Genomic DNA, 25,897 nt, shown 5'->3' on the forward strand with positions numbered 1-25,897 from the left:
TGCACAGAATAAAACAGATTAAATGTTCAAAGTTGGCACATTGACTGATCCAGTTACAATGGTGATTAATTTGTTTATAGAATACTTGAACTGTTATGAAATGCCAAATGTGATTGAAATTAACATAAACTGATTTTAAATCTTTTCTAAAGTGGTTATTTTGAATAATTATTATTTTAATTTGTTACTCAAAAAGCAACTCGCTGTCTCAAATTGACAAATGTTGCCCTATTGCCCCTATATTTACACAATATCACTTTAACCCCCCTTTAAAAAATTATCAAAGGCAACATTCCGTTATTTTTTTCTTTTCACACAAATTATGTTGCTCAATCAATATTAAACATAATTAATGTATTTTTATACACTTTGTGACCAGAAAAAAAGCATATTTTCTTTAAGGTATGCCTTTAGCCCCGTTGTAGGACACTAAACGGATACAAAAACGTGTTCGGTGGGAACGGCCCCTATGAAGTGAATTGTCAAATTCACAGATTTTTGAAACCACGCCTATAGCATGCTCTTCTGTAAAAGAAAAAAGAAAAAAGTTCTTTAGACGGATGAAGTGAAGTTATAGATGATTGAGCTTTCCATTCCCCAGCAACACTTCAATAGAGTGCCTGTCAGCCTTTATGTGAAAACTCTCCGAGATTGCTTTCTCCGTTCAAGATACTTGAGAAGAAAAGGGTGGAGCCGCTCAAATCAACTTTTGTTTATATCATATAAGAAACCAGCGCCCCTTTTACTACACAGCTGCTTTTCGGAGACGAAGTTAAACTACTCTGCCAAGGAACAGCGGCGCAATGGGGGATTTGATCTCAACTCATCTTGATGAAAGTAAACGGGAGGTTATTACATGTAAGTGCATTTAATAGACCTGCACTGATGAATTACTAAGAGCACGACGTGATAGATAATAACCAATGTTGTTATGTGAAGAATGATGATGTTGCGAAAGAATAGGGTTGCAATGCAAATGCTTAGACCGCTGTTGTTTTCAGCTGTAGCGTGATGGAGAATGGCGTGTAATGTTTTGAATGCCACCTCAAAAGGAAAAAGGTGTGGGATAATAAATTTGTGCTGTTCTCTCATTGGAGTAAACTTTGCAGCGACGTGGCGCAGTATTTCCTGTTATTGCTTTCTGGAACTGCTTTTGGAATGGACGCTGCATAAATAATCACTTTATGAGCATATTTGCTCAAAGTGTGCCAATTAAAACGGAGGAAGAGTAAAATCATGCAATGCCCCGAAGATCTAAAAGATGAATGTGTGATCCTGACTTCCACAAACCAACTATTGGTGGTTGAGGTTAAATGGGTTTGTTTGACCCAGGTGGCATGCACTTCACAGCTGAGGTCAGGTATGGTGTGGTTAAATGGTTTACTGGGAGAAGATTACCCACCAAGGACAGTTTGGAAAAAATATTCATATTTAATAGTTGATGAAATTCCATTTGGAAGTGAGAGAACAACTACCTAGCTTTCAGCCATTTGCACATTTGAAGAGAAACGCATATCAAATATGGAATCTCAAGAATGCTTAGAGAATTCAACCGCAGTTAGGAGGCTGACTGGACCATATGTCATACTCTACCATTTGGATAACATTTGAATGGCTTTCAGGAGGTGATGCATGCTCACTCTGTGAGCAGATTTGTGCTCTATAGCACAATAATCGGGCAGTGTATATCAGGTGATTAATACAGGGTATGACTGACTAAATGTGACGTGCCCTAAATTTATCAGATGCTTTTAAAAATGTGAAGTCACAGTCACTTTGTTTAGACAGTTTGATTTGCCTACAGTAGACTGTTGTCTGTTGGCACTTGGACTTTTGGACCACACCTTGTGGGTTAAGAGCACGGTTCAGAGACAGAGGGAGTCCCCCAATCTGAAAAGTGTCCAGGACAAAACATCAAACCCCCTCTATCTTAGTGTAGTCTAGAAAAAAAATGAGGTAATCATCTCAAAATAGAGGGTGGGGAATAGAATGACCTTAACAGTTCCTGTCACAGAATTAAACAAGCTGCTTATCTTTATTTTATATTAGTTGGCACAGCTGCAGGTGTTGCAAGCTGGACTTTATGAATAATTGTATTAAAGGGATAGTTCACAAAAAAAAGAAAATTCTCTCATTTACTCACCCTAATGCCCTCCCAGATATGTATGGCTTTTTTTCTTCTGCTGAACACAAACAAAGCTTTTTGGAAGAATATCTCCGCTTGTTAGGTTAATACAACTTTGAAGGCCCAAAAAGTATATAAAGGCAGCATAAAAGTAATTCATAAGAATCCAGTGGTTAAATCAATATGATAGGTGTGAGTGAGGAAACAGATACATATTTAAGTTATTTTTTAACATAACTACTCCCTGCCCAGTATGTGGTGATATGCATAAAGAATGTGAAATGCCAAAAACAAAAGAAGATGAAAGTGGAGATTTATACTAAAAATGTACTTTCATATTGATCTGTTTATCACCCATGACCTTCAAAAGGTCCTTCAAAGTTCTGGCCACCATTCATTTGCATTGTATGGACCTTCAGAGCTGAGATATTCTTCCAAAAATCTTCATTTGTGTTAAGCAGAAGAAAGAAAGTCATACACATCTGGAATGGCATGAGGGTAAATAATGAGAGAACTTTAATTTTTGGGAGAACTACATCTTTAATGCTTAAAGTATGTTTTTGCTTGCACATTAAATTGTATGTATAGTAATTTGGTGATGTTAAAGGACATCCCCACCCCACTGTTATAAATAGCTTGGAGAAGAGGGGGTTCATACAGGAAATACTTGAGTAGAATGTTTGGCCTGGGGAAATTGTTGAATACTTGTAGGTCATCCTCTTCTAAACAGGCCGTGGAACACTAAAAGTGCTTTATTGTGAGGGCCTTGTGTTACTTGGGTGAACTTAACCCATCCCACTTTAACTTCTTTGTGTGTGTGTGTCCCTTCACATATTGCAAATGCTAACACATCCTGTTCACAAGTGAACAATTCTTAGTCATCCACAGAACTGACTGGAATTTAGACCAAAATGGATGTGCCTGTAGAGTTAGTGTACAGAAATAATCTAGCCTAGTTGGAATGCCAATGTCTCTGTGAAGTGCAGATTTATGACTCTTTTGAGAAGGAATTAAGGAGTATGCTGAAGACATGTGATTCAGCTAGTTAAGTAAGGTTTTATGGGATACAGTATGTGGCTCCATTCATAGGCCAATGTATGTATAAATGGGAACTTTCCATGATGAATGTGGGACTTGCTTAGTGTTGGACTCGGCACCACTGAGGCTCTCAGGACAATTAAAACAAATTGAGAGCACAGCATGTTCATAAATCACATCAAGACATGCTTCACTTAACAGCAGACCATCAAAAAACATGAGTTAGAGTTTGATCGGAGTTTGATTTGGCTTAGCAACCATCATCCTGACAAGGTGTCTTGTGCAATGAAATTACGTTTTCTTTTGTAGAAGAGAGGAACTGTTACTGACTTCTCTGTTTGCTCCAACAAGGCACGTAATAATTGCGTAATTTCCGTGTGTCAAACTTGTATCAGCTATATTTAATCCCTGCCAGTTTTCTCATTAATTCAAGACTGCAAAAAGCTAACTTTTTCACCAGTTATATATAATTAGAAATGCACCGATTGCAATTTTCTTGGCCGATTCCGATTTTTTGCAAGTGTGACCTGCCGATATACCGATTTTTTTTTTTTTCCCCGATTTTCTTTCTAAGAACTATTATTGACCGAATATACAAACAAAATCTACCTTTCTTCAATGCAACATTTTATTTTCATAATAAAATAAATTATTAAACATTAAAATTTTCCCCAAACTGCACTAAGTTACAGGATCTTCTCTCACTTAAACAAGAGGTAGAAATAACAATTAACTGCAAATGAGTTGCTTTATATAACAGATGTCATTTTCCACTATTTTTTATAAATGGACCTTTTTCTCTTTATTACTCATATAACAAAACAATTCCAAAGATCTGAAAAACTGAAGTGTCCAATACACTCAACTTACGTTAGATGTCCAAATATCAGTTGTAAAACTGGTTGCTGCTTCGGGAACGGCATACCTGTCAACACTCCCGGTTTTTCCGGGAGTCTTCCATTTTGTTATTTCTCCCAAAAAAAAAACTCCCGTAATTTGTATGGCCCAAACCATGTTATATGAATAATCACATCAATATATTATTCCAAGGTTGTCCAGTTGCCAGATCTTGTATGAAACGCATCCTACTCACATAATCGACACATCATACACATTGCAAATCATTTGTCTCCTCAACCTGGCAACCAAAACCCATTTGCGCTGTTGATATCTGCGCAGGTAGTAGATGCTGGATGTTAAATCAAGCATCACTGGTAGATGGGAGGAGAAGAATCAGCTGGTGCTCTGGTGAAAAAAACAAAATATACATGTAAGTTTAACAACTGCTGGATGGAAGAATTTAATTTCATATCCCGAAGCCATATTGACAATGCCCACGCCTTTTGCAATGTGTGTCGCACTGATTTTAATATCGGACACGGTGGGAAAAATTACATTACTCAGCACATTAAATCACAACGGCACAATTTGTATAGTATTTAGCCTGTCTCTGCCATCCAGCACCCCACTTCCCCTCTCCCAGATTTGTGTACCCAAATGTTGACAGATAACAGGCTGCGTGTGTGACATGACACGAGATTAAACAATTCTGGCAACGCGACGTCGGAAAATAACCTCCTACTCTGTATCGAGGAAATCTATCAGATTTCTGAACCCTCTGTCCTCAACTATGGAGAACAGCTGGTCATTCAGGGCCATGAATTCCATAATTTTCCTCGTAATTGCTTTGGTCTTTTCGCTGCTCATTCCAAAGAATGATAGGAGAGGCTGCTGACTTGTGACTGGCTCTGAGCTCTGATTACAAACCTGTTTGTATTCCCTTTTTAGCTTCTTTTTTAAAATGGGCATTTTCAGCTGGGTGATGGTGTTTTAAATGTCTAATCAGGTTTGTTGATCCAAAAGTTATTGTGGTGGTTCCCCCACGGTTTACTTTGGCCTTGCAATTATTACACATTTCGAACTTTATGTATTCTTCACATTGATGATCTTCCACGCCAATGAGATGTTTACATGCGGCTGTGACGTTATTGCTTGCGCCGCTGGCAACATTCCGATTCCCGGCTTGGAATCGGAAAGACGTGAGGCTGACCGGCCGGTCACCGGTCCGGCCGAGCATGCGGGAAATCGGCTAATTCCTGTCCCTGGCCGGACGATCGTGCATTTCTATATATAATCATCTAAACAGTTTTTGTCAGAAAGTGCTAATATAATGTTTTACAATCTAAATGAAGAGGATATCATCAAAAAAATTATAATGGACCATTGAATTATTGGAAATGTTATGCACACCTGAGGTGGTAATGTGGCCATGACTCAAAGTGAAGTGAACATTAAATTGCCACTATTCAACAGTCATGAGTCAGCTATTTCACAGATACCACGTGTCCATGATCTTATCCTTGTGGTTTTCATTCCTACAAAGCTCTTCCTTATGATAATGAAGTATATTGGTTAGACACACCCCAAGCCATATTACATGTATAAAGTGTCTGTGAAAGAACATGGCAAATTGATATGCAACTGCAGTGTGCATTCAATAAACCTGTATCTACTTAATTGCTATACAATTATAGAAAATTAAACATCACATTTAGAATATGTCAACCAATCAAAATAAAGAATTAAGCAATGCTGTGGAATAATTCAGGATGATTAGTGATCATGCTTCACTTGAAAGAGCCAAACAGGACCAAGATCAAAGAGTTATGGGTTTTCCTGCTGTGAGCTTGTCTGTGCATTAACTAGACATGTGTACAGTAAATGAAACCAGCAGAAGTGTTTTGCTAAGATTGTACAGTATGATTGGCCAAACCTCTTTCTTCCTCTGTGCCCAAGAGTCTTGCAGCATCTACCCATGCTGCATTAGACTCTAAGATACCTGAATTTTTCTTCCCTCTTGAGAGCATGTAGGCTATATCAATTGATTTGAAACTGTTAAACTGTTAACCAAAATGTAGACTTGCGACACCCAGTATATAACTTGCAGTGCATCCGAAAAGTATTCATAGCGCTTCACTTTTTCCACAATTTGTTATGTTACAGCCTTATTCCAAAATTGATTAAATTCATAATTTTCCTCAAAATTCTACAAACAGTACCCCCATAATGACAACGTGAAAGAAGTTTGTTAGAAATCTTTGCAAATTTATTAAAAATAAAAAAACAAAAAAAACAAGCACCTTTGGCACCAATTACAGCCTCAAGTCATTTTGTGTATGATGCTACAAGCTTGGCACATACATTTTTGGGCAGCTTCTCCCATTCTTCTTTGCAGGACCTCTCAAGGTCGATCAGGTTGGATGGGAAGCGTCAGTGCACAGCCATTTTCAGATCTCTCCAGAGATGTTCAATCGGGTTCAAGTCTGGGCTCTGGCTGGGACACTCAAGGACATTCACAGAGTTGTCCCGTAGCCACTCCTTTGTTATCTTGGCTGTGTGCTTAGGGTCGTTGTCCTGTTGGATGACGAACCTTCGCTCCAATCTGAGGTCCAGAGCGCTCTGGAGTAGGATTTCATCAAGGAAGTCTCTGTACATTGCTGCATTCATCTTTCTCTCGATCCTGACTAGTCTCCATGTTCATGCCGCTAAAAACGTCCACACAGCATGATGCTAGCCCTAGTGAAAAAAAAGGATACTTTATTGTATTTGAAATATATTCTTTTTTCAATTGTATATTGCAAATATACTAACAAAAATTTTACTATCTTTAAATATATTTAAAGTATATTTGCATCATGCATTTACCAATTTTCACAATACAACATTTAACACACTTTTATATAATTGTACTTTAGTATATTATCTAAAAATATACTTGAAGTGAAAATTCTGTTTTTTTTTTAAAAGTGTATTTAATTTTTTTAGCGTTTTTTTAATTTAAAAGCATGGTTGGTGTAACTGCCTCCCATCGGCAGTTTAAATTATAGCTGTTTATCATGCTATTTTTTGGTACCTATAGTAATAGTAGTTTGGAGGCGGAACTATTAATTGCGGCACCCTTAACTAAGAAAACACCTGTTGAGCAAAGCACCAGAAAATAAATCAGCGACAGCTACACAAAGTAATAAACATGTAAGCAGACAAACCTAGAAGAAAGAAGATGAGGAGAAAATAAAAGATTTAGCCCCTCATAAGAGACAGGCAGCCTATGTTTTGATTGAAGTTTATTTGGTAAAGGTTGCAATGGTAAATTAGATTAATATCACAGTGGTGATTTCTTTTGGCATGTTGAAGTGCAATAATTTTACACACTGTGTATGGAATCTTTTGTGCATAAATGTTTTGTAAGTGAATAATTTTATATACTATGTTGTTTCTAATTGAATTAGTGCTTTAAATGCAAGTTATATTGTGAAACGTTTATGCTGCCTGATACTGTTTTTTTCTGACTGTTTTATTGCCATGTGGGGCTTCAAATGTAGACAAAGGACATTCACACATGCTTTTATTTATTTTATTCCTTGTTTTTTTTTTCCTTTAACCCAGTTCTTGCGTGTTGTTTTGGATGCATTAAACCCAGTCTTTTAACCATGACCCTGTGCCTCATGTCTGTCATTGGAGGTAGCTACAGTTGGTACATTTTGTTATGTTTTACAAAATTAAAGCCATGTGAGATTTAAATAAACACTGTCTGTTGTTGAAGATATATGTTATTTATTGTAATGGCCTTGAAAACAAGTGCATTCAGCATTGGGTAAAAAAGTCCCAAGAAATTCAGCCTTCAGTATGCAGGTAACACATTTAAAATACTGTCTTGTGTAAGACGATGTAATGTTTAAAGTATATTGTACAAAGTATAGCTAAGTATTAACAGTTTGTTACTGATGACACGGTGTGCAATTTGTAGTATTTGGAATAAGCCAAAAGGTGTTACTGAGCATATACTTTTTACTCAAATATAATACACTTATGGTATATTTCTTGTATGTTTTGAAGACACTTGCAATTAATTTGTAATGTACTTGTAACACAAATAAAGTACACTTTAATATCACTAATCAATCATGTAATTACCCTACACAGGCATATACTTAACATATACTTGAAGTTGTTGCAATTTAGCACACAAAAATACACTCAAAACACTTGCTTAAAAAAACTATGCTTTACTATAATGTAATTACAACTAAAATATTCATGGCAAAATTACACACTTCAAGTTAACTAATCATCAACACACTTGAAGCATACTGATAATAAGTCTGGCTTCAAGTGTACTTGGCATATTTTATTTTTTACCAGGGCTGCCACCACCATGCTTCACTGTAGGGATGGTATTGGCCAGGTGATGAGCGTTGCCTGGTTTCCTCCAGACATGGTGCTTGCCATTCAGGCCAAAGAATTCAATATTTGTTTCATCAGACCAGAGAATTTTGTTTCTCATGGTCTGAGAGTCCTTCAGGTGCCTTTTGGCAAACTCCTGGACCCTGGTGGGCTGTCATGTGCCTTTTGCTGAGGAGTGGCTTCCGTCTGGCCACTCTACCATACAGGCCTGATTGGTTGAGTGCTGCAGAGGTGGTTATTCTTCTGGAAGTTTCTCCTCTCTCCACAGAGAAATGCTGGAGCTCTATCAGAGTGGCCATCAGGTTCTTGGTCACCTCCCTGACTAAGTCCCTTCTCCCCTTATCGCTCAGTTTGGCTGGGCGGCCAGCTCTAGTAAGAGTCCTGGTGGTTCCAAACTTTTTCCATTTATGAGTGATGATGGCCACTGTGCTCATTGGGACCTTCAATGCTGCAGAAGTTTTCTGTAGCCTTACCCAGATCTGAGCCTCAATACAATCCTGTCCCGGAGGTCTACAGACAATTCCTTGGACTTCATGGCTTGGTTTGTGCTCTGACATGCACTGTTGTTAACTGTGGGACCTTATATAGACAGGTGTGTGCCTTTCCAAATCATGTCCAATCAACTGAATTTACCACAGGTGGACTCCAATCAAGTTGTATAAACATCTCAAGGATGATCAGTGGAAACAGGATGCACCTGAGCTCAATTTTGAGTGTCATGGCAAAGGCTGTGAATATTTATGCACATGTGATTTTGTTTTTATTTTATTTTTTATTTTTAATAAATTTGCAAAGATTTCTAACAAACTTCTTTAATGTTGTCATTATGGGGTATTGTTTGTAGAATTTTGAGGAAAATTATGAATTTAATCAATTTTGGAATAAGGCTGTAACGTAACAAAATGTGGAAAAAGTGAAGCGCTGTGAATACTTTCCGGATGCACTGTAAATCCTTTTCGGATTGGACTATGTTAGCATGGTTGGGTTCTTCTTTGATATAGTCCATATTTCAACCTTTATTTTGGCATTGCTAATGAATTAGTGCCAGCAGTATTTGTAGTTTGATTTTAACATAATTTTCTTGTCAACTGGTAATGAAATTATAAGGAACGGCACCAAGTCTCCAAAGAACCACATGAAATTCATTCAGTGTGTGACTCATAAAAAACACAACAACAGCAGACACACACAAAAGCTTGCAGTCTTAAGTATTAAACATACACATGCCCCATATTTGGTGATCTTTGGCTTTGTGAACTCAAACCTCTCAAATAAATGTCTGCTGCTTGCACCCTTTCCATATATACTGTATAAATGTATAAAGTCATTCCAAACATCATATAGCATATATGAAGGGGACAAGTAAATCGATGATCGATAATGATCATTCGTGATGTGACATTTCATTTGAAATTCAGTGCTAACTATACACAAACTTGTCATGATTTTCAGCAGTACTTTGTAGTCTGAATCACAGCAACAAGCTCTAACACAGCACACCGTGACTTTTTGTTTAGGGCAGAAACAGCACAGGTTGTAGTCCAAAAAACTGGAATAGAATTCACCATGGGTTCCCTGTGGATTTTCCCATGAGTGTTTATAATGGGGTTTTTAAACTTGTGAGTAAAATAAGGTCTGTTATCAACAATACTTGGTGATGTGTAGACCTATTTTTCTACAATATAAATTACACCCTTTCGTACCTCAAATGTGAATTTTTGAAGACTTTTTAAGTATTGAATTGCATACTACTTTTAAAACACATAGCAGCTTCAAAATTCACATTTGAGGTATGAAAGTATGGACTTTGCTGTCTCTGGAGCACAGTATTAGAAAGTTCAGAATGCTATCTCTGGAGCAAGCGACACTCGCATGAAACGCAGATGAGATGAGAAGCATATTTAGTGCTCATGAAGTGCCGAACGCAAGTTGAATGTCATGGAATTTGCTGAATTTCATAGAAATTTTAAAGGCCGGAAAAACCCTGCCCATGCCTCTTCAGTTCTCTCAGTCTCACATGAAGCCCTGCCCACTGATAGGCGCACAGATATTTACATATCACGATGTACGTGATACAGCAAAATCTCTATCGATTGATAATTTACATTGTCGCCACAATATATATTGTTATATCACCCAGCCTTATTTTGCACTACATACGTTTTTGTCTGATAAAATGCTCACTGAAATGAGAACGTACCACCTGAAACTGCTAGCAAGTAGCAAATGTTTCATGGATGTTTAGCATGGGTTAAATTGGGGCAGAAATATCCGAAATGGTGTTCCGGCACCTCAGCACAGCACTCCAGGACCTCTTATTAAAAAAATTTAATTAAATAAATAGTCTGTGATGCACCAGAACCTGTTCTACTATATTAAAAACTGTGGCACTGTTTTAAGTTCATGCACTCTGCCCTGCTCCTCTGCCTGCTTCAAGCAGTTTTGCTAAAGCTTATTGGCTATTAAAACAAAATGGACAAGTGCTGTGATATGTCCTGCCCAAATTTTCTGTTTCAATAAGACAATTGCTTGTCAAGCGATTTCATGGGGTCTTTAAATTTTCATCAAAACAGTTCTGTTTGTCTTTCTAGTGTTGAAATCAGTTACTGCAAAAATCTTCATTCGTTGGACTTGAGACAAGACTTTTGGATTGTGAAATCTTGTATGACTCTCTATGGAAGGATTTGTTATTGGAGAACTGTGGGATTTGCCTCAGGATGTTTGTCTAAGATTGATGCTTAATAAGTGTGCAAACAATGATGCAGTTACAGATGCCCAGCCTTGTTCCCACCAACATTGCCTCTACAGAAAGACTTCAAACACCTGATATAAAGGTTTGATTCAAAATAGGCAAAAGGTTAAATGTTTCAATTTTAAAATACTTTTCTCCTATCCAAGGTTAGTATGTAGAGAAACTGTAAGCAAGCCATTCGTAGGTCGTTGTTTGTGTGTCCCGACCAGTTCATCACAGCAACACCGAGCACATTTACATGCACACCAATATCCTGATTACTCCCAAAAATCAGCTTATTTAAAAAATCTGAAGAAGCAAGAAAAACGTGTTTACATGAGATTTGAAATAATCACATTTTTATCTGCTTTTGACGTCAAACCATGAAGAGGCATGCACTCAACATGTGCGCACATTGGATAAGCTGGTGAGAACACCAGTAAAGTTGTTTACGTGCCACGTGAAATAGGTATAACGGGCAAAAATCTACCTGTGTCGACCGGTTTGTTCTAAAAGGAACACCATTTATTGCATTGTTGACTTATTAGGCATAATCGGTGTAAAACGTGCACTGACTCACTGACTCAGCCAATGCTGTAATTTTGGGGCAGGGCTATCTGTTTTGTCTAACCAATAGCAAACAGGGGAGTGTTTGGAAAATTCATTACTTTTAAAATTTCATTTGGTGACCCTAGACCCTACCCTTTTGTGATGTACTGTAAGATTGACACATTGCCCATCACCCCAGTTAAACACTTTTTAAAACAACGCAGATGGTCAGAGAGAACCTCAGCCTCAGGGGCACCTGCAGGATTTAATCTGAGGGTAGGCACAGAAATCTGCTTAATAAACCTTTTATCTAGGATAGTCTGGGGGCATTCTCCCCTGTGAGAGTTTTGTGTGTGCAAAAAACAACATCAACGCATTCAATTCTGGTGATATTGAGATGCACATTTGTTTTATTTTCTTGAGTATGAGTAGCATTCATATAACTATTAGCAAAAGCATTTCTTCCAGTAACCATTCAGACAGACGCATTTTCGTGCTAAAAATCGAAGAGCAGAGCGCAGGTTTCTCAAGACATGTGTTTATCAGTTGAAGAAGTTATTTTTAACTTTTTAACTTGTTGTCAAAAGACATCTATCTAGCAAATGGAAAACTGTTTTCACTGTATCCAGCGCTGTATTCGTAAATATCCCGATACTGTTTTACTGTGTGAGAAACCACCCCAAATGATTCAGTGAGAGAGAGCACTCTGAACGAATTGTACTGAATCACGAATCGATTCAAACAGTTTTGCAAGCCTGTGTTGCCAATTCACTGAAAAGAACCGACTCAAAAGAATTACTCATTCACAAATTGAGTATTTCTAGTTCTTTTAAACAGCCAACAGAAATACGGGACACATTTCGTGATTGATGAAATATTATGAGAGTATTTCTCAGGTCTGTCGGAGCACTCATGATACGCACGGTGCGTATGGCAGTACAGCTGCTGGCCCCTATGCTCAGACTCCCTGTCTCCTTTTTCACATTCCCCTCTTAAGTTCTGCCTGCACAATTTGTATAATGGCTTTAACAGTTCGTTTAATTACATATTCTGGCTTTAATACAGGGAACATTAAGGTGTTCCTGTACACACATGAGATTGGCAGACTAAATTATGTAAATGCTAAACATGAGGTCTGTTTATAATTTGCTCTGATGGGAACTTTGATGTTAATAGTCCTGTTGAACTTGAGCATTGATTTGTTGGACTCCCTGCCTACTCATGAGAATTAAAAGCAATTTCTATGTTTAATGATAGTTGTATTGTTTATGTGCCGGTGATCTCACTGACCTTTCTGTAATCATACTAAGTCAATTAGGCCTAGATAACTTAGTTTCACTGTGACGAGGACGCACACCCAGCCCCCAATTGTGCTAATCAGCCGAGGAGAGGGATAAATGCTGCGGAATGCGGCAATTCAGGAGAGAGAGCCACATGCAGCTACTGTGGGCTCCCCAGCCTGAGACAAAGGAGGCAGGACAGTGACGATGAGGAGGGTGGGGCTGTGACTACCTACGCCCGGCCCCCAATTGGAGGGATACAGGGAACAGTTTGGGAGAGAGAGCCACATACAGCTGCAGTGTGTCTGTTTGTGTTTATCTTTTGTGTTTATGTTTTAATTTATTTTATTTTGATGGTTAGTCCGGTTCCCACTATGTCCTTTCCTAATCTTAACCTTGTTACATTCACGTTCTCTACGTTTAAGCTAGTATCTGCTATAGCTCCCCTTGTGACAATGCTGAGAATTCACCATAATTGCATTGCATTCTGAATTGTGGTCTGATACATTTCATTACATGCTAATTGACAATTGAACTTGTATTACTAAAACCTTTTGGATTCACATACTTGCGAAGACGTTTCGGGCCTTACTTTGAGCATCACTATGTGCTTCATTCGCCATACTTCCCCCTACTTGAATGGCATCTTTACATTTTATGTGAATGGATAGAAAAGTTGTTGTTGTTTTCTGTTCAGTTTCCTCTGGATCCCTTAGTTTTACAAACAAGCCCTTCAGAGTCATTTGGAAAACATCCCATTTGAAAGTAGTCAATAAGGAATTTCCTTTGTTCATATGCCAACTGGAGTGTTCATGTGCTTTCACATGCATGTGAAGGCCAAAGCAGTGAAGCCTGAACATTGTAATCTCCTCTGCTGATCAGATACATGGAGCACAGTGTGAATTGCGGTTAATGTTTAATGCCCATCGATTCTTTGAACAGCAACCTAATGTAGTAGAGCAGCAAAGAAGTTGCAACAAGGATTGAAATGCTAATGTAACCGTACATTTATTTTATTGCAGTGTTTAAATTACTGCATTTACTGTAATTTACATATTTTTAATTAATAAAAAAAACATTTTCATCTTAATCTCTAGGGACAGCTTACTATACTGTATGTGGCATGGTTTTAATTACCACAATAATTTTTTCATTACTACAGAGTACAGACTTTAATTTATACTGTTCCCTCAGTTTGAAATGGTAAACGGGGAAACTTTTTTTTTCTTGCAGGCCAAGTGCTTTTAAAAGCCGAAATGTTAAGCTCTTATTTTAAAGCCCTTATACAATCTCTTCCATACATTTTTTTTTTTTACCTCAGTTGTAAAGTTTGTCCTTTGTGGTGAAACTACTTTTCTAGAAATGGTTAATAACTTGTGTAGATCTAGATACCAAACGAAAATATCCAGGTTTCTTTTTAGCTAATGGTCTCATAAGTTGGGATGTAACTTTTCACAGACAGGGTTGGTAAGACATGTAGACGTGTAATTTATAAGTGTTATGGAAATACTTTCATGTGATAGTTGCACGTTTTAAACAATTATTCCCGGTTCAGTCCACTTGTCTACCAATTTTTCACATTTCTGATTTTTTGCTAACTCAGGGATGGATCAAAATGATTGTCTGTGGTAAACGACAGCATGCCACAGACACTGTCTTATAACATAGAATATACCTGGCTATTACTCTGCCTTACTTCATTATTGCTATGCTGATTCTATGAAGTTTCTTTATGCTTATTAATTGTGTGTTATCTCTCTCAGCACGGACAGGGGTGCTGATGGGAGAGTTTGGTCGACTATATGAAAAGCAGTATGCAGTCGCTCTCTTTAACAAGATGCGCTATGACATGGAGGGTGGGGGAGGCCCTCAACCCCAGCTCCTGCACAGGAAGGTAAAGCTCTGCTTTTTTCTATTCCTCTTTTTCAGCTCTATGTGCCATTTCACAAGACTATTAAGGAGCCAGAATAGGGACTGAAGTATTTTGAACCTCATTTGAGTGAAGTAATTCGGTGGACTGATGAGCCCTTGGATCTGTTTGAAAAATCCTTGTCTATTTGAAATATGTATTATTACCTCAGTATGCCCCTCTAAATCATAAAAGTCTGTAGACTGCATTTGACAATGGACCGTGACAGGCTCTCTTCAAGATGTACACTAAGGCAAAGATTTAAATAAACACAGTTTAAGTAGTTCCATTCGAGGCTAGCTCCTCATTAAATTTTAAGGAACACAAAATCCTGTTTAAAGCTGGATCTTTTGGTAAATTAGACCACACTTTAATTTTTGTTTTCCTTTTGTAGGTGCCTCTTAATAATAAGTCCATCTTCTCAGGGGCTTTGTTCCAATATCTAGAAGAAAATAAAAAATGGAGGAATGGTTTTCTCTTTATACCTGACTCCTTCAACATCAACTATTATGAAAACAAACAGGTAACAGGATTCACTTTTCAGAATTTTTGGCCTATTTGAGATTATCGCATCAACAATAATAAGCATGCTGGTAATTAACAGAAGTGGTAGTTCTTTGTACCAATCCCCAAATCTACCATCAGCCTAACAATTTAAGTTGTTTTTGTGTGAATTTTGAGTAAATATAGAGTAAATTTTGTTTTTATTGGGTGTATTTGATCTCAACAATTTTACTTCTCATAATGTCTGTATTATGAAGACATTGGTCCCAAATAGTATTAGGTCACTTAAAGTCAGAGTTCACCCAAAAATGAAAATTCTCTTATCATTTACTCACCCTCATGCCATCCCAGATGTGTCTGACAATCTTCTGCAGAACACAAATGAGTTTTAGAACAATTTCTCAGCTCTGTTGGTCCATATAATGCAAGTGAATGGAGACCGAAACTTTAAAAGTCTAAAAGACACATAAAGGCAACATAAAAGTAATACATATGACTCCAGTATGGAGTGATATGGAAACAGATCCTTTATAGTGATAAAATTCCTTTTATCACTATAAATCTCCACTTTCACTTCCACATTTTTCTTTTGTTTTTGGCAGTTCACATTCTTTGTGCATACTGCTACCTACTGGGCAGGAAGGAGAATGTATAGTAAAAAAGGATTAAATATTGATCTTTTCTCACCCACACATCTTATCACTTCTGAAGACATTGATTTATTCACTGGAGTATGGATTAATTATATGCTGCTTTATATGCTTTTTCGACCTTCACGTTTTGTCACTATTCACTTGCATTGCATTGACCTACAGAGATGAGATATTCTTCTCAAATCTTTGTTTGTGTTCAGCACAAGCAAGAAAGTCAAACTGTAACATGGTTCAAATGGGCAAGGAGGAGGCAGGAACCGGCTAAACAAAGTAATATTTAATGAAAAAAGACACAAAACACAAACACACACATGGCAGCTGCATGTGGCTCTCTCTCTGCCACATCCAGCTCTGCTTTATCTCTCTCCTTGGCTGATTTGCCTGTGGGGGCCAGCCATGTGCACTCACAGCCCGGCCCCACCCTCCTCCTTGTCACATTAACACATCTGCGATGAGATAAGATATGCATTTTCAGTCAGTGATGCATTTTAATTTTTGGGGAACTATCCATTTAAGCCAAACAAAATATCAAACCAGGATATTTGCAAACAAATTATGCTCGATTTTTTTTTTTTGCTAGATCTTTCTCCGAACCAATTTCAAATTCATTTGCAATTTTATAATTATGTGATTTTTCATGGGTTGCATGACACAGGTGTTAACCATAGGTGTAGTTCATCATATTAACTATGGACATGTTCTACTAACATTTACATTCACTAATGGTTTCTCTCTCTCTTTCGAATGTCTTTATCTTTTTTTTTTAAATTAGGCCCATGACAGAGGCCTGCATCCTAAAGGCACTATTAATTGTGCTGGCTACAGGGTCCTGACTTCTATGGAGGAATATCTTGAGCTCCTTAACACCAGCCTCCCAGGTCAGTCTGAAAGAAGGAATGATGGAGGTATGGATACCAGGATGTCCTCAAGGAGGAAAGGGAGTTCTTTAAGAAAGGGAGAAATGGGTTGGTCTAGAATCTCAGATAAGAAGTAATGAAGTATGGAGAGAAAGAAAGAGTGAGACCGCACAGGGATAGACTGTATCTTTGTATGTTGTGCAGCTGTGGTTATGATGATTGTGGTGACCTCTTCCTCAGCCATATTTAACAGAACAATGAATCATCCAGTCATGCAGTTGTATGTATGTTTTCCAGGTGTAAAAGCTAAAGTTGGCACTTCTCCATTCCTAAAATGTGTGACACAGTTTCCCCTTATACTCTGGCACCCTTATGCACGTCACTACGTTTTCTGTGTGGTGACCGAGAAGGAGCAGCAGAAATGGAATGCTGTCTTTCAGGATTGTGTCCGGCACACCAACAACGGTGAGTCTTACCAGTAAGTTCCCCAAAAATGAAAGTTATCTCATCATTTATTCACACTTACGCAGTCTCAATCTTGTATAACTTTCTTTCTTCTGTGGAATACAAATTATTTTTTATTTTTTTTATGGAGATATGAATGGGTCAATGGGGTCCAACACTTTCTAGCTCCGATTGGTTTTGAAAGTGAACAGATGAAGATGTAGCTTCTTTATCATTGAAATCTGCAATATCCTTGGCGCAATCATGATTTGAAGTAGGGATGCACCGATCTGATACCTGGATCGGTATCTGCTCCAATACTGATGTTTTTAAATGGATCGGGTATCGGTCCAACGAGCCCAATCCAAATCCGGTACTGTTAGTCATGTTTGTTACTGTCAAGCTCAAAAAAATGACATAAAAGAACCATAAAAACACTATTAAAATAGTTAATATGACTCTTGCATTTTATGCAAAGCCACTTGAAGACGTGCGATAGCTCTCTGAATCACAAAAGGTTGTGTTTAATAAGTAAACATATAAAATGCTCGCGCAGCTCCAGCATGCCTGTGAATGGCGTTGCTCTGTTTACACACACACACTTGCGGCTATTTTTCAGATGTAGATGCTCAAAAGTTCGTTTCACTTATAATATGTATTTAGAATGACATTATTTGGTTTTAAAAAAAAAAAAATTTTAAACCAGAATTTGAATAAGAAGCTAATTAAACTATTTTGAACTTGCCTACAAACAGACACATACAACCGACTTACTGGAGAGTTCAGAATTACAAAATAAATGTGTGAGGGTTTAAAAATTAAAGGTACATGATTGAGATAAATTACTATTATATTATATTACAAATGATAATAATATTTAAGTTGAATGGGTCCCAATAAAAATAACTGTGAATGAAAAGTGAGCTGATGCCTTACAACTAAATTGAACAAAAAAGAGATCTGAATCCTTTTAAGTCCAGATTCAATTTGAAAAACATTTTCTAGTGATGACTTATACTGGATTTACTGTTCATTTTGCTGCTACATTATCCAGCATACTAGTTAACAAAACAGTTTTTCTTAATAAACTATACATTTGTATTGAAATTATGTGTAGTTACAGTTTTGTGATTCTTTACATATTAAAGAGTACTCCAAATTAGTTCCACACAATAATGTAAAGATATTCGAAACTGATTATGCAAAAAACAACAATACTGGTATCGGATTGGGATCAATATCGGCCGATACAGAGACTTCCGATATTGGAATCAGATCGGAAGAGAAAAAATGGTATCGGTGCATCCCTAATTTGAAGCTCGATTCCACTTCCTCGCATGTGAATGTGCAGAATGACTGTTCAGCAATTTGCACATGCATCAAGCATGAGGAAGTGTAATAGATTGTAACATCTATGCTGCCTTTATTTCCTTTTTGGTGATAGAAAGTGTTGGTCCCCTTTGACTTCCATTGTATGGATATAACCACGTCATATTGTAGTTTCTGTTCCGCAGAAGAAAGTCAACCAAGTTTGAGACGGTGAGTAAATTATAAGAGGATTATAATTTTGTGTGAATTATTCCTTTAAACATTTTGCTTCTCTATCTTAAATCGCACTAAAAACTGTATTTTCCTGCTGGTCCATGCATGCGCACTCTAGAGTAAAAACACAGGCGATGCCTCTCATCAAAATGTTTTAGTTTTTTTTAACTGAAATGCAGCATTTCCATTTCTACAGCTGCCACGTTGAGTGTTACAATCCTACTGTCTGCCTCTCTCTTCTGCTGATTGTTACTTTAACACTCAGACACATATTTAAAACATGACTCATTACAAAAGGTCATCCGTTTTCATTACAGTTATTGTTATTGTACTGTTAACAGAATATGCCGCTGTCTAACTTGTTTGATTAACTGATATGTTATTTTCTAAATCACCTTTTTTAGACATCCATTTACCAAAGAGGAAACTCGAGTGGAACGTTTGGATAGGTTGATGGTATTCATTTGGCCTCTTTGATAATAGAAAGAATTTTAATGCTCAAGGCTGTAAAAAGAGTCAGATGAGATCATAGGGAAGACTGGAGATGTGATGTCATTATCTGTCATTCTTACTTCCCTGAGCTCTATGGCTGTTTATTCTATAGAACTTCTGTAACTTTATATCAGTAGTTGAGATAATAGTGTTTCACAGTCGAATGACCAAATTCGCTTTCTGTGATTTACGAACAACTACTGTAGTTCCAATTCTATTTGAACTGTACTTGAATGTTTGAGGGTAATTCTCAGACTAGAGAGAGATTTTGCAAAGAACTCCCAAATAAACTCCTTTTTAATTTAAAAAACGTACTCAAGAAGAATATGCTCTAGTGTAAACGTAGTTACACCATGCCTAGGGCCACCAGGTCAAACTATGAGGGTTTCAAACTAACTGTGATTTTACTGGCAGACTACTCGTGTCGAGAGAACTTTATTTACAGTAAGAATTGGTTACTTTGGTTACACATTAGGTGTGTTGCCTGATTATTGTGTTTTTTTTTTTCAGTGAGCAAGTTATGACATAAAGAACATGTTTTGCTTGACTCTTTAGCATCATGGTGGAATAAAATCACTCATGGCCTCCGGTTAAAGGGCTTGTTTTTAGCAGTGTTTGCCATTTGTTTAAGTCATGAGCCCTTTGCATTAGTGAAATTCACTCTTGTGTTAAAAAATACTGTACTGATGGTACTGTAGAGAAGTTTTCCCAAACCAGTATTATTTCCTTACTCTTATAATACTGGATACTGTATCATTTAGCATTATTATTCATTGTATTGAAATCTTCATTAATACAGTGATTCTGCTTTGTTAATTATGGACACAAAATGTGGATAATCTTATATGATTTTTTATTATTGCAGATTTGTAGTATTTGCTTTTCTGATGCAGACTGAGAAATATAGAATTAGTGTTTATTTTGTAACAACGTTATTTTTGTAACAACTCCGTTTTAGGCATTAACAAACAAAATCAAGATCTTTCCATGCACACCTGGAACCTGCTTAAGTGCCTACTGTAAGTGTTCTCTCTGCTGTAGTACAGATTCCAGAGTGGTCACAGCTGGGGCTGTCAACCCATATTTCAGATCGGATGGGTGACTGCTGAGAGGGAATGCACACTTGCGGCAAAGGCAGTAATGTCCCATGTGGGATTAAGGTGGCCAACTGAATGTGTGTGCTTGCCTTAGCCAAATCCCTGTTGTTTGTAGTATGTTCTGTATGCAACATCTGCAGACCCTCTTTTCCCAAATAAGGACCTGTTCAGTTCTAGTGAGGTTCTGTGAGATTTGCCATCATTCCCTTAAATATTTTAAATATATGAGACACCGGGGACATCACTTAATAAGCAGGAATCTTTATCGCTGTTTATAACAGATGCTAATAGGAGTGGATAAGTGGTTTGTCTCTTGACTTAGACTACTGTAAGGCTGAAGAATCAACTTTAGTGATTCGCTTTTGAAATTGTTGTGAAATTGTTGTGAAATGCCTCACAGTCACCCTAGCATAAGCTGTGTTGTTGTACTGTTCAGTATGTTTAAATTGACTGATCTTTACTGCAGAACAACTGCTCTTTTATGTATTATGCGACCTTGGTCTGATTCATTGTTTGAGAAATGGTTGTTTTAGTGGATATGTACCTGGTCACCATGGCAGTGTTTAAGGTAAACCTTACAGAAACAGTTTAGATTTGGGAGTGATTCGCAATTGGCTGTGATTCATAATCCGATTATTAATGTAACTACCCATCCCTTTTACCTCCTTAATGACACACATTTATTATGGAAGTAATGGGATGCACCGATGTATTGGCTATTTATCAGCCAATTATTGACCAAATTAAAACCATCTGCATATCGGTAAGAAGCATGAAAACACCGGTAAGAAAAACAGATGGTTTATGTGTAATAAATTAGTAACACACTTTGTAAAATCTCTTGAATTCAAATGCACAATCTAAAAATAATATTACCTGGAAGGGTTGGTGCTTCTAAGAACTTGTAATTATAAAAAAAAAAAAAAATTGTCTGAATCTCACGTTAATGCAGAAAAAAATGCCATAAATGGACTTGTCAGTTGTGAAAACAGAATCTTGCCTATAGGCTACATAATGAGAGAAAGCATCCAAAATGCTTTGATACCATTAGACATCTGAGCAATCTATATGATGTCCATTAATGCTACATGATTGATTGAATTAAGATCGAAAATTATTTTTTCATATAAATCAATCATTTTGTCATATTTAGTCTTTTTTACATTTTTATTTTGTATGTATCTTTTTCACTGTGACCCTCTTTAGCACACAGTGCACAGATACCATCGAAGATTATATTTACCTTTATGTATGTGGCAGAGGCTTTTATCCAAAGCAACATACAGTGCATGTATTACAGGGACAATCCACCAAGAATCCCCCCCTTCTGCTTACCAGTTCTGTGCTTACCACTCCAAGATTGGAAGGGGCCATCTGACCGAAGTGAAAAGTGACCAACCACAGCTCTTTTTTTACTTGACTTTAAGAGGCCTGTTATTATTAACGGTCTGCAATTCTGTGTTTTTGTCGATGTATCTTTAAAACCCTCTACAATATGATTAAGTCACTCACATATGCAACCAAATTTAAGCTAGCTGACTAAAAAATGGTCACTGCCAAAAAAAACTTGCCAGTGAAATATTTTATAGACCCCCATAAGTTGCAGTAGTGGAGGAGAAGTTTAGCCTCGAGAACCTTTCACTGCTTGTCGCATGAACACTCGTTCCCTGTAATGTGTGTCCATCCAAGTTCCACACACTTTTTTTTTACAGTCAGTTGTTGATCAAAGGCAAAACGAATCACACATGCAGTAAAGAAACTGTGCGACTCCTTTCTCGTTAATGTGTGCTCAATCCCAGCCTAAGCTCGTGAAATTAACTTGACAATGGCAACATTTTTGTAAACCAAAATGAAAGGCTTCATTTGGCTGCAGTTTCCCAGTGAAATGTCCAGTGGGGGCACCAAAAGTGAGTGAAATGTCTATCCCAGATGTGTATGACATTCTTTCATTTGCTGAACAAAAACCGTGGTTTTTAGAAGAATATCTCCACTCTGTTGGTCCTTACAATGTAAGTGAATGATGGTCAAACATTTAAAGCTCCAAAAATCACATAAAGGCCACATAAATGTTATCCATAAGACTCCATTGTTTAAATCCATATCTTCAGAAGCGATAAATGTTTGGGTGAGAAAAAGATCAATATTTGAATCAAAAGATCAATTTTTTTTAGCAAAAGATAGTCATACACATCTGGGATGGCATGAAGGTGATTAAATTATGAGACTTGAAATTGTTCTGTGAACTATCTCTTTAAGGTGAATATTAGATGGATGTTTTAATGAGTAAAAAGTACCTCCCAATCCTAAAACATTATCCTTGTTTTAAATGCAAATTCAACACCAAAAGCATATTTACTGAAGCAATCACGTTATTTTGACATTTTTCTTCATTTTCACTCGTCTTTGGCTGGGCTCGAGGCTTGGTGTCTGAGATTAAGGATTCATTATTTGAACTGCAGAAAAACGTAGAAAGCAGCACGTAAAACTCAGTTTGCAAATATTTTGTTATATTAATGTTCATTCTATGAGACCAGGTTGGCTGAACTGCCAGTGTTCTTAAAGAGACAGTGTAATTTTAGTGCATTATATTAATTGATAGAATGTGGAATTAATATATTTGGTAAATTATAAAATAAAATAGGCTCTTGCGCATACTATAAATATTAAGTATGTTGCTTTTCCTGGCTGTTTACATATTTTATACATCATGCAATGTTGAAATTACTGTATTAGTTTCTGAATTTCCTTTTTTTTCTTCACTTGTATGATGTCCTGGATTTTTATCTAGTGGTGCTTGTATGAACCCTGTAATAACTGTGATATTCATAGGCCCAACGATATGCTAAATTATTAACATGACATAGGATGAATTGACAATTTTGTAAATGCTTAAACAGCCGAAGTGATTTAAGAGCCTAACACGTGGAACAAACACTGTGCCAATTATTTTATTATTATTATCCATATTACCAGTCTTCTATATTCATTTTGCTATCCTAACTACTTTGCAGTTTTCCATTTATTTACATTTTCTTGCTGTCCATATCAAAATAGACAATTAAAAACAATAAGACATGTTAGGTACACTAATCTCTGTCTCTTTATTAGCTAAATGTATGTTGGATGGCTCCAAAATAAATATTTTATGGCAAATAGTGCAGTTAAAGCAGCTAAACTGAAAACATAAGCCGGGCACATGTGTCTGATATGGTGTTGGTATTGTGGCTGTTCAGTATTTTCATTCTGGTCTCCTCAAAGAGCTAATGTGATGTGTAATTTAATATGCTAAGTACACAGAAGAATTGAGCTTTAAACGCTGTAAAAGCTCATCTACTGTACGTCCCTAAAAGTGGCAGAACTCTGGGGTACAGGAACATGTTCATGCTCCAATTGAATCACATTATTCTGTGACTTGAGGCCCAGAGGAGTAAACCGAAGCATGCATGAACAGAGTTAGATTAGGGCTAGACCCTGGCAAGTCTCAACATGTTTTTGGAAGTGCATAATTTACATGTGCAAAGTTTAGGCCTCCTAATGCAATGGCTGTCAGAACAATCCATGCTTATTTACCATAAATATTGCACACATCTGTATGTATATTGGCCTGTTGTGTTGACTGTTGGGCCTGATTTCTGTGGAACCATTCTGTCATGAGCAATCTATTTGGATAGGCGGCCCAGTAAAGTCTGGTATGTGACTGCAATTAATTTAAGTTCCTCTAATCTTACCCTGTGTGATTTTGGCTTAGGTGAGAGAGGCCTTTTAGATCCAATGTCTGGGATCTAAACGGGAGTGATTAAAATGGCACCTGGTCAGGTTGAAAATCTTGCAAGGAACAAAGCTTAGCTTTGATGAAAGATATCTCATTTATAGTCATGAGGCAGAGTGCACAAATTAGCTATACTTGACAGCTTTACACAGCATAAGAATAAGGATGAATGAGTTTTGGGGCACTTGTCAGAGATTTTAACTATATCTTAAATTCATTGATAATGTGTTCTTGCAGGCTTAAACATTTGGTTTTGTTTGATGTTTTGAGCATTGTATTGAACATTGTTTAAATTCTGTTGATTTAATTATGTCACTATGAACAACTGGCCCGACTGGACTAGCAGAAAGAAAGAAGAAAAAAAAAGATTTTCGTCGAGCCCTGCCTTAAAATGTACAGTATATGGTACATGTCAGTCTTGGAAAAAGGTTTTATTGGGCAACTGAACAGGTTTACGAGCATGTTAATGAATTAAGTCCAGGTGGTTGAAAACCTCTTCAGTTTCTAGACACAGAGTTACTTTTTAATAGCCTATCGAATGGCATTGTAAAGGGCTTTGAGGGACAACTTGATGGAAACTGGTAAAATACAAGGAAATGACTGGAATAATTTGAATTCCTCAACACTAAACATTACACAACGACATGATGACTGAAAGGGATAAAAATGTTGATCATGAATGTTTGAACTCAGTTTGGCTTTATCCAAACTAGGTCTCATGTTGTGCAAGGTATTTAACAGCTCATTTATGTCATAGTGTCATTAGGTCACGATTAATATTTCACAAAACACCCTAATTTCTATCTCTCTCTCAATGGAAAGTAAAAGGTCTTTGATCCTCTGGTGTTTCTGGACTGACTTGAGATGAGTTGTTTTGCACCAGAATAAGAAACCCATAATTCTTGTATTTGCATAAAACTTCTCTGGTGCTCCCCACATGTTCAGAAACGCACTTGCCCATGTGTGCATGCACTCGCAAAAACTCATACTGCGCTGATGTGGAGTGCTGGACTTCCTGCCTGCGCTCCTCCAGCCCCCACACAGCTGCCTGCTCCAACTTCCTGTAAGAGTTCAGGCTCTCTCATAGACACATGTATAGGAGGCTGAATTTTTTCAGGCATTCATGTGGGACTTTAGGTTTTTATTAATGGAATATTTCCGGTTCAATACAAGCTAAGCTTAAACGACCACATCTGTGGCATTATGTTGGTCATCACAAAAACTAAATTTGACTTGCCCCTCATTTAAAAAAACAAAACAAAAAATAATCTGGGTTACAGTGAAACGCTTACAATGGAAGTGAATGGGGCCAATCCGTAAACATTTAAATGCTCACTTTTTAAAAAGTATAGCCACAAGATGTCAACCGTATGAGTGCTAACATGATAAAATCACTTACTAACCTTTACTATGTAAAGTTGTATACAATTTTACAACATTGTTAACAGGACGACATATGAGCCTAAAACGATTGAGAAACGATGATTTAAACGACTTTACAGCTCAAATAATACTCTAGGTCTATTAGAAGAATTCATCAAAGTGTTTTTTATAAAACTATATGACTTTTCATTTTCTTGGACCCTTATTCATTTACCCATATGTAAATTTGCATTTTCACTCACTGAGCTTGGAAAATAGCAGCAGTGAATAGTTTTTCTGT

The 25,897-nt window shown here is 37.1% G+C and overlaps 1 protein-coding gene across 1 annotated transcript in view; it reads left to right on the forward strand.

The window, feature by feature from the left end:
* Window positions 1-540: 540 nt before the first annotated feature.
* niban2b (niban apoptosis regulator 2b) overlaps window positions 541-25,897 on the forward strand; it is a 43,305-nt gene continuing 17,948 nt past the window's right edge. The window contains exons 1-5 of the mRNA XM_052098821.1: window positions 541-858; window positions 14,731-14,861; window positions 15,271-15,399; window positions 16,806-16,911; window positions 17,188-17,355. Coding sequence (XP_051954781.1) covers window positions 804-858; window positions 14,731-14,861; window positions 15,271-15,399; window positions 16,806-16,911; window positions 17,188-17,355 — 589 coding nt within the window. The 5' untranslated portion in view covers window positions 541-803. The remainder of the gene's footprint in view (window positions 859-14,730; window positions 14,862-15,270; window positions 15,400-16,805; window positions 16,912-17,187; window positions 17,356-25,897) is intronic.

Source organism: Xyrauchen texanus, chromosome 3, assembly GCF_025860055.1.
Source record: "Xyrauchen texanus isolate HMW12.3.18 chromosome 3, RBS_HiC_50CHRs, whole genome shotgun sequence".
NCBI lineage: Eukaryota > Metazoa > Chordata > Actinopteri > Cypriniformes > Catostomidae > Xyrauchen > Xyrauchen texanus.